Source organism: Mus pahari, chromosome 14 (assembly GCF_900095145.1).
Source record: "Mus pahari chromosome 14, PAHARI_EIJ_v1.1, whole genome shotgun sequence".
Lineage (NCBI taxonomy): Eukaryota > Metazoa > Chordata > Mammalia > Rodentia > Muridae > Mus > Mus pahari.
In genome coordinates, this window is record NC_034603.1 from 84,122,889 (window position 1) to 84,132,841 (window position 9,953).

Genomic DNA, 9,953 nt, shown 5'->3' on the forward strand with positions numbered 1-9,953 from the left:
CCCACCCATCCATCCATCCACCCACCCATCCATCCATTCATCCATCCAGAGGCTCTGGCTGCCTCTGTGAAGTAGAGATGCTTCTAAAGTTGAGAATTGCCTGGAAGACAGTTGCATCATCTTCTGTCCTGAGTACCCACACAGAGGACTCTGGGAGACAGTAGAACCATCCTCTATCCTGAGTAACCACACAGAGGGCTCTGGGCCTCGGGGCAGGGCTCCTCCTCACCATAAAGCCAAGAGCAGGGAGGAAGTTTGGGTCTCTTCTGCAGTCATTTTAGGACCACAGCATTCCTGGGCATTGGGACGGGGGGCATCGGGGCCTGGGCACGGAGCTCGGTTGGCAGACTGCTTGTCTAGCGCAGACAAGACCCTGGTTTGAAGCAGCACGGGGCATGTAGGTACGCACCTATAATCCCAGCAGTTAGGTGGAGGCAGGGAAATCAGAATGTTGGGGTTACCCTCAGCTACATGGGAGAATGTTGAAGCCAGCCTAAGGTACACCAGATGTGGACTGGAATGTCTCCTGGGACTGCCCATGTGCCTGTCCTTCAAGGAGGGGGTGGGGAGGCCACACTGTGTTTGATTAGCTCCCCTAAGGGAGCTCCCCCTCCATGCCCGGGGAGGCCAAGGTGTGGATCACAAGCATCGGGTGGGAAGCAGGGTGACAGGAATTTGGGGTGTCTCAGTAGCCCGAGAATGCCTTGCTTGCCACCGGCACTCACCAGGGTCCTGCCCACACAGGAAGGCAGTGGACCCTGGAGACCTTTGATTCCAGGTTCCAGCACAGCCCAGGGCTACTGCCAGAGCTGCTGAGGCCCAAGGCAGGAGAACAAGAGAGGAAACAGAAAGCTAGTTCTCCTGTGGGCAGGTTTGCCCTCCTGACCCCAGGATTGTGGCTGTGTTCCATGTCACAGCCCTGCTGTTGCAGGATGAGAAATCTCGTTAACTTAAAAAAAAAAAAAATTAATCAAATAAGGAGAGACCCCCCCCCCTTTGATCATATAATCTTTTAGACAAATCATATGTATTGGGTCATCTTCTAACAAGAATGCAATAATGATGCTTTTCTGAAAATTCTAAGCAAAAAATAAATTACTAAAAAGAGATAAAACTTACTTTGTCCTTGAGGGACAGAGAGGAAGTCGGACCTTGCCCTGCCAACTGGGTTCTGGAAGAGTATTAGGAGATCTTTATCTTTAACTCTCTGTTGTGTTCTCTACAGAGAGCCAGCTTGGTGGGGTTGGTGGGGCAGGAAGGCTGGCAGACCCCAGAGAAGCTCATGGGGGCAGATGATGGGGGCAGGGGCCATGTGGGATTTTATCTCTCAGAAAAGGGAGGACAGAGGCACTGCAGCTGTGCAATACAGGTTAGCAGGTGTGAGCGGGAAGGTGTCCTGGCTGTGGACACTGAGGTGAGCTGGGGACAAGCTGGGAACAGAGAGCTCGGAGCTTGGCCTGTGGGGTCTTGGGCAATTCTAGGAACCTGATGGGACCCAAGTCAGAAAGGATTGTTCTAGAGAAACAAGCCTGCCAAGAGAGCTTTGGAACAGCTGTCAGTGTGCTGGGGGGTGGAGGGGTGAGCTAAGGGGAGAACACCCCTCTGCAGTAGCACGTGTCTGCTGAGACAAAGGAGCCAGGATGGAGCCAGTGTTTTTGCAAAGGGATTGAGCAGAGAAAGGAGACCCGTCTGGGTTACCCAGAGTCAGACCATCTGGAGACACACTGGAGAGCCAAGTGGTCCTGGGGGTTCCCTGCTCTGAGATCCAGGCCAGCCCACCCGTGGGTGCTCTCCCCACATGCTCAGCTGAGACTCCTGAGAGAGGCATGTCAAGGGACCGGACTTCTACTTGGATGTTTGATAACCCCTTCTTCCCCCTTTGCGGCCGGGCTGTAGCTCATACCCCAGACAACTCCTTCATGGGCTTCGTGTCCGAGGAGCTCAATGAGACCGAGAAACAGCTCATCAAAGATGGCAAGGCCCGCAACATGGCGGTGGTGTATGGCAAGGAGGCGAGTATCTGGAAGGTGAGCCTCGGCAAGCCCACTGCCAACCACACCGGTTCCAATGCAGGCCATACCCACAACACTTGCTGATTGTGGGCCACACCCACGCCAGTCCTGGACGCATTAACTGCACCTGCTATGCCTTCACAAGGACAGGCCACAGCCCTTCTGACACAAGTCATGTCCACTACCGCACTGCCACCACCACTCAAGCGTAGGCCACAGCCACACAGATCATCTGCATGCCAGCGCAGGACACGCCTACCGCACCTGGTTCTGGTGCTAATCACCCCCATAACTGGGAAGGCTCCAGCCACACAAGGACAGGGCTTGTCTAGCCAAGGCCATGCCTCTGCAGTCCACACCTGAAGCTGCAGGCACGGGTGCAGGATCCAGACCACAGCTCCCATCTGCTGCACTGAAGTCTAGGGGATGCACTGGATTACTGCAAATGGCTCCAAGTAGTCCCTAACAAGATGGTGACTGTCCCCTCTCTGCCCCTGCACTGTTCTCACTGGACAGTTGCTCTGTGGTTTCTGATTAAACAAACCCTCCTGCCCCACCTCTAGGAACTAATAAATGATGTAAACCCCACAGGGAGGCTTAGGAGAGTGGAACTTGGTGGGATGAGAGGCAGGGGTGGAGCTTAGAAATTAGGACACCATCTTCCAGCTTGGGTCCCCCATCCTGGGAAACTTCTGCGGGTGGTGCCTGCCTCTGGTCACTAACCTACTCTCTCTGTTCCCTATGCTCCATGGCGACGAGGCAGCTCCAGGTACGGACCGGAAGCCTCCATGCACGTGCCTTTGCCTTACTGCAGCAGTGGCTGCTCTGTGGGGTCTCCCTGACGATGTGTCCTTGACTCTAACACTAGCTCCGTGGAGGTACCAGGGGGAGGAGGGGAGGGCAAGGGGACAGCAGGGTCCACGGAGCAGTCTTCCCTGGGTCCCTCCCTGTGAGAGTTCCTTGGTACAACCATAGACAAGGCTGAGGGTGGGCAGGACAGAAGACAGGCACAGGCAGATGGTACAAAGGCAGGGTTGGGCTGGGGAGTGTGGCTCAGTCAGTAGAGTGTTTGCCTAGCATGCACAAGCCCAGGGTCAGGCCCTAGTGACGGGAACAGTATTCTCAGAATTCAGGAGGTAGGGACTGAAGGATGACAAGTTCAAGGTCATCCCAGGTCCTGAGTCAAGCTTGTGACACGGCTGTCCTATTTGAAAATTCTCATGCTATATTTGGTAGGTCAGATGTCACAGGATCAGAATGACCAGACAAGACTTTCACAGTCTCAGGAAGTGTCCAGGCCAAGGTACACGGTCCCTTGGGGACGTGTTGCTCAGTTTTCACCCCGAGTCTGCCACGGGCTCAGGCTGGCCACAAACATCTGGTTCTCAGAGACACACATCAGTGAGGAGGGAGGAGGGCGACCAAGGTGGTCTTTTTCCTTTACAGCCCAGTGGCTGCGTCTTTAGATCATGACTCTACCCAGTTTCAAGGGACACCAAGGCGTGGCTTTATTGCAAGCCACTGGGGCTGCCCCAGGTCTGGGTTCCTGCTGAGGAAGGAAGAGAAGCAAACGTTGGGCTGTATCTAGCCTAGCACACTGAGGTATTAGCAGAGGCTGGCCCTTGTGCTGTAACTCCAAGCACTGCTGAGGGCTCACAGGTATTGCCTCCCCAGGAAGGAGGATGGCATGCTATCAGGCCTATTATATAGATGGGGAAAATGGGGCCCAGCAGGTTATAGGGTGAGCTCGCACCTAGTCAGCAGCGGCCAAGAGAGCACTTCAGCCACAAACTAGCTGAGCCCAGGAATGTCCAGGAACAGAGAAAACCCAGAGGCAGAACTTATGAGGCCACCAGGGCCGTTAAGTCAAGCCTAGAGAAGGGCACAGTGGGGAGAACCCTTGAGTGACAGAGAGTGGGGGACTGAAGTCTGCAAATGGGGCAGGTGCCAGGGAAAGCCCCAGCAAGGGGGAGGAAGGAGGCCTCCATCACCCTTGTCTTGTGTAGAAGTTAGCATCTCACCAGGTGTGTGTGTGTGTGTGTGTAGCTGTGAATTTGTGTATGTGTGTATGAGCACAAGTGTATAGTATATAGTGTGTGTGGTGTGAATAAGAGTGTGTGACCCAGGCAGTGGTGGCACATGCCTTTAATCCCAACACTTGGGAGGCAGAGGCAGGCGGATTTCTGAGTTCGAGGCCAGCCTGGCCTACAAAGTGAGTTCTAGGACAGCCAGAGCTATACAGAGAAACTCTGTTTCGAAAAACCCAAAAAGATACGAGAGAGAGAGAGAGAGAGAGAGAGAGAGAGAGAGAGAGAGAGAGAGAGAGAGAGAGAGAGAGAGAGAGAGAGAGAGAGAGAGTGAGTGTGAGTATGTATGCTTATGCAGAGGTCAGAGGACAACTTTCAGGAATCAAATCTGTCCTTCCATCCTGTGAGTCCCAGGAATTGAACTCAAGTCACCCAGATTTGAGTGCAAGCACATTTACCCACTGAACTATCTTGCTGACCCAACATTGATTCATATTTTAACACCTCCAGTGTCTTCTCTGACTTTCACCCGTTGTTCCACAGAGAACAGCCTGCATCCTTGCCTTACTGGGCCCAATATAAGGGATCACTTTTTCTTGGGTGACGAGAGACCCTGGTATGGGTCCCTGAACTTGAACTCAGGTCAGCTCGGGTTGTCAGGGTTGTCAGGCTTGGCAGTAATTGTCTTTACCTGCTCAGCCCCTCCCTCACCTGTGCTCCTGGAGGGCATTGTCGCTGTGCACGGAATCCCAGCTCCAAAGTAAAGATATTCTGTTCTCTTCCCACGCCATTAAACTAACTGTAAGGCTTGGTGCCGCCCGCCATGGGCAGTTTGCCTTCTATCTGCTTGAACTCAATTCATAGATCTTTCTGAACCTTTTTAAATTGATCACAAACTTTTGAAAATCATCACTTGTTACCTCTTTATATATTGCTTCAGGCTGGGTGTGGTCTCAACAAAACAAAAATAGAGGCTGGAGAGGTGGCTCAAAGATTCAGAGCACTGACTGCTCTTCCAGGGGACCCTGTTTTAATCCCCAGCACCCACATGACAGCTCACAGCTGTCTTTAACTCCAGTACCAGGGGATCTGACACCCTCAAACAGACACACATGCAAGCAAAACCCTGAGGCACATAAAAAAAATAAAAAGAAATAATATAAAAAATAAAAAGGAATCACACACACACACACACACACACACACACACAAAACTAACAAAAACATTCCTTTGGCCCCACTGGACTCCATTGCTGCCTCCTCCTCTCTCTCTTTTGCATTAGTCTTTTTTGTTGTTATTTTTCAGACACGATCTCACAGTCCTGGCTGTCTTGGAGCTCCCTAAACCAGGCTGGCATTGAACTCTTGAGATCTGCCCGCCTCTGTCTCCCAGGTGCTGGGATTAAAGGCCTGTGCCACCAAGTCTGGTTCTTTTTGCTTTAGTTTCAATGGAAGATTACACAGAGCAAACACTATTTGCTTTGTCTGTTTCTCTGAAGACAGGGCCTTGCTATGTAGCACAAGGATCCTGGAACTTACTGTGTAGCTCAGGCAATCCTTGTGACAATTCTCCTGCCTCAGCCTCCAGAGTGTTGGGATTACAGGTGTGCACCACGCCCAGCTAAGCCTTGACTTTGATAAGAATTGAAAGCTGTCTTTTGCAGACGGTGCCTCTGGTGCTAAGAACTCGTGTTTATCCCGAAGTCATGGCTTCTCCCTGGCACCTCTGCTGGTTCTGTAGTTTTAGTTTTTGCCTTTGAGCCTATGATTAATTTTGAGTTAGCACTGCAATATAATGGGACATGCAGATTCGCATTCTTACAATTCCGTATTGCCCCACTGGGTCCCAGACTCGGACGCTCTCTCCCTTGCTTTGCATGTAGATGGCAGGTGCCCTGGGCTGTTTGTTGAAAAGGCCATCCCTTCTGCTCTGAAACATACCCCCTTTTCAGCAATGAGGACTGTGGGTGTGGGAGCTGTCTGGACTCAGATGCTCCACCCCAATGATCTGTGTTATCCTGATGTCACCACCCTGCTGTCCCCGCCCCTCCTGCTGCACACAGACACTGGATCAAGTGCTCTGTCTGCCTATGTTGTTTCATTTATTCTAGGTACAGAGCATTTCCAAATGGTACATATCTGCGGTAAAGGCTTCTGGATTTTCAGGATTTTTTTTTTTGTTGTTGTTGTTGCCTTGATTTTTTTTAATGTGTTCTAGAAAATGAATATGAAAAAAAAAAATCATAGAAATAGAGATGAGTATGTTGGCAGATGGATAAATGGGTGGAAAGATGGATGTGTGGGTAAGTGGGTAGAAAGGTGGATGGACAGTTAAGTGGGTTGGTGTACTTATGTGTGGATGGGTGGGTAGAAGGATGGATGGATGGATGGATGGATGGATGGATGATGGATGGAGCGTATATGTAGACAGGTGTATGGTTGGCTTGACAGGTGCATGGGTAGATACATGAGGAGTTCCAGAGAAGTCCACAGGTCGTCAGGGCATCCAGGTTCATAGATGGATTTAAGTATTAGGTCTCCATGGCCTTCCTTGGGAAACTCAGTTCCATGGCTAGAACCAACCCTACCCTAATGCCTCAGGTTTAGTTCAAGCCCTGCAACTCACAAATGGAAAGTCCAAAGACCAGAGAGGAGAGGGACTCTGCCCAAGTCTACACAGCAAGTTAAAATCACCCCAAGATGATTCTGATGTCTTCTGAGGCCAGAGCAGGGGAGCCTGACCTACCAGCTCTGCCTTCTGAGTATGAAGGGACGGTCGGTCACCATCTCCTCTTCTTCCTCCTCCTTCTGCAGGGCAAGGAGAAGTTCCTGGCCATCCTCAACAAGTACATGGAGATCCACGGCACCGTGTACTATGAGAGCCAGCGGCCACCTGAGGTCCCTGCCTTCGTGAAGAACCACGGCCTCCTACCACAGCCTGAGTTCCAGCAGCTGCTGCGGAAGGCCAAGGTGAGGCTCTGGCCACTGTCCTACCCCTGCAGGCCGCAGCCCTGGATGACAGTCATCTACCAGGCCAGACATCTCCGTGTGCTCTGCTGCCCAGAATCCTGACAGACACTTGATCCAGAAGGCCAGGGGGCCCTCTATTGGAAGGGACAAGGGGAGTAGGAGCTCCGGTCACCAGGCATGGTGGCGAGCGCCTCTACCCACTGAACCATCCTGCCTGTCCCCTCTGCTCTCAGCTCTTTATAGGGTTCGGATTCCCCTACGAAGGCCCAGCACCGCTGGAAGCCATCGCCAACGGCTGCATCTTCCTGCAGTCTCGCTTCAGCCCACCCCACAGCTCCCTCAACCACGAGTTCTTCCGGGGCAAGCCCACTTCCAGGGAGGTGAGCAGAAGGGTCCTGCCCCAGATCTGGGAGTCTGAGAAGAGGTGTGTCTACAGGTCCCCAAAGGGGGAGCTAAGCCTTGGGGTGCAGAGGGGGAAGAGACCACGGAGGGTGCTTGAGCCCGGCCCAGCTGCAGGCTGAAGCAGCCATCTGTTGGTCCCGGGCAGGTGTTCTCCCAGCATCCATATGCAGAGAACTTTATTGGCAAGCCGCACGTGTGGACCGTGGACTATAACAACTCGGATGAGTTTGAAACAGCCATTAAGGCCATCATGAACACCCAGGTGAGACTCTGCCCTATCATACGGTGGGTCACCCAGGTGAGATTGTGACCCGTCATACTGTGCGTCTTGCCTATGATTAGAAGAAGAAACGTCCTAGAGAACCCACTCAGGCATGCAGGGCTGGCTTGGAAAGGCGTCAGCCCACATGGACGAGAAAGGGACACATGGGTCCCCACTTCCCAGCTTGGTGTGTGGTTGTGGGAGGAGGGTGGCTCTCTGCAGGGAGCAACCTGCACTCTCTGACCTGGCATCTGTGGGTCGGAATCATTTACTGAGCACCTTACAGGGCCGGGCCCTAAGAGTACTCTTGGCACACGTCAGGAACTAAGCAGGCGCGCTCAGGGTGAGCCGCAGCACAGCTGTGGGGAGGGCTGAAACCTTCAGGTAGCAGCCAGTAACTGCCACTGCATGCCGCTCAGCAACCGCCACTGCATGCAGCTCAGTAACCGCCACTGCATGCAGCTCAGCAACCGCCACTGCATGCAGCTCAGCAACCGCCACTGCATGCAGCTCAGCAACCGCCACTGCATGCAGCTCAGTAACCGCCACTGCATGCAGCTCAGTAACTGCAACTGCATATAGCTCTTCCGGGGATGCTGGCTCGCCTGCAGGTTCTAGCTCAGCCAGCCTGGTGGGGCTCAGCCCATGTGTCTTGCACTATGGTCCACAGCACTGGTCCGGGAACTACCTATCGAATACCAAGAGCAGAACACCCGGCTCCTTTAGTGAACGTGGGAGGCCTGGTGTGTGCCTATGAGAGATGAAGTGGGGAGGGGTTGTACCCGAGCTGCAGATGACATCACAGCTTCCGGTCACTCCTCGAGCTCAGCACTTCATTCCAAGAAAACTTATTCTTTGTGGGGGCTTTTGGTTTCGTTTTTTTTAAGTATTTATTTTATTTCTAGTTCTAGGGGTGGTGTGTGTGTGTGTGTGTGTGTGTGTGTGTGTGTGTGAATGAGAGGCCAGAAGAGGGTGTCGGACCCCCCTGGAGCTGGAATTAGAGGCAGTTGTCAGCCACTGATGTGGTGCTGTGGACCAAACGCAGGTTTTCTGTGAGAGGATCACTTTTGAAAACGTTTTATTTCTTTTTATTTTATGTGTGCTAATGTTTTGCCTGCATGCATGTCTGTGCGTCAGATATGTTTCTGGTGCCCAAAGGGAGCTGCAGTCATGAGCCTCCTGAAAGTCTACCAGTGCCCTTAACTCCTATCTGAGCCATCTCTCTAACTTCCCTGACTTACTCCATAATGTGGAAATGTGTTGGGCTGAGTGTCGGGCGACGTCCCCCTCCCCATCCATCTATCTTGGTGGGAGGGTGTGGCAGCCCCTCCCCACTTTCATTTCATCTGGGCCCAGGCCATCAGGTGACTGTGGGAGGAGCCAGCATAGAAGTCACTCCTGGAAGTGGGCAGTGTCAATGGGAGGGAATGGTTTATTATTTACCCCTTGGGCCTAGGTTCTTTTTTTAAAATATGAACATATGTTCAATTTTGTTAGTTAATTAAGAGAGAGAGGGGGAGGGAAGAAGGGAGAGAGAGAGAGACAGACAGAGAGACAGACAGAGAGAGAGATAGAGAGAGAGAACACAAAGATGAAAGAACCAGTAGGTATGGTCCATCTGAGGGGGTCCCCAAAACAGCTAGAGGCCGCAGCCTTCAGCCTTCACCCTCCCCTGTAACTCAGAGGGACTTTACTATCAGTCCCACTCTCTTGGGAAGCTAAGGCAGGAGGCTTGGGAAATCCAGGGCACCCTGGGCTACACAGTAAGGTTGTTTCAAGAAAACCAAACCTCACCAGCAGGTGAGCCTTGGGGGAATGGGGGGGCTGTCTTAGTTGGGGTTCCTGTCCCTGCACAAGCACCATGACCAAGAAGCAGGTTGGGGAGGAAAGGGTTTATTCAGTTTAAATGTCCACATTGCTGTTTATCACTGAAAGAAGTCAGAACTGGAACTCAAGCAGGTCAGGGAGCAGGAGCTGATGCAGAAGCTATGGAGGGATGCTCTTTGCTGGCTTGCTTCCCCTGGCTTGCTCAGCCTGCTCTCTTATAAAACCCAAGACTACCAGCCCAGAGATGGTCCCACCCACAAGGGGACCTCCCACCTTGATCACTAATTGAGAAAACCCCTTACAGTTGGATCTCTAGAGGCATTCCCCAACTGAAGCTCCTTTCTCTGTGATAACTCCAGCTGTGTCAAGTTGACACAAAACCAGCCAGTACAGGGGTGGAGAATGGAATTAGGGGTGGAGCTTACAGCACAGAGCCCCATGCCCCCCCCACCCC

General features: G+C 52.4%; 1 protein-coding gene across 3 annotated transcripts in view; it reads left to right on the plus strand.

Annotated features, from left to right (window-relative positions):
* Mgat5b (alpha-1,6-mannosylglycoprotein 6-beta-N-acetylglucosaminyltransferase B) overlaps positions 1-9,953 on the plus strand; it is a 69,296-nt gene that overhangs the window by 52,702 nt on the left and 6,641 nt on the right. For all 3 annotated transcript variants that reach the window (XM_029546627.1, XM_021212496.2, XM_029546628.1), the window contains 5 exons: positions 1,897-2,027; positions 2,776-2,781; positions 6,853-7,008; positions 7,242-7,388; positions 7,556-7,672. In XM_029546627.1, coding sequence (XP_029402487.1) covers positions 1,897-2,027; positions 2,776-2,781; positions 6,853-7,008; positions 7,242-7,388; positions 7,556-7,672 — 557 coding nt within the window. The remainder of the gene's footprint in view (positions 1-1,896; positions 2,028-2,775; positions 2,782-6,852; positions 7,009-7,241; positions 7,389-7,555; positions 7,673-9,953) is intronic.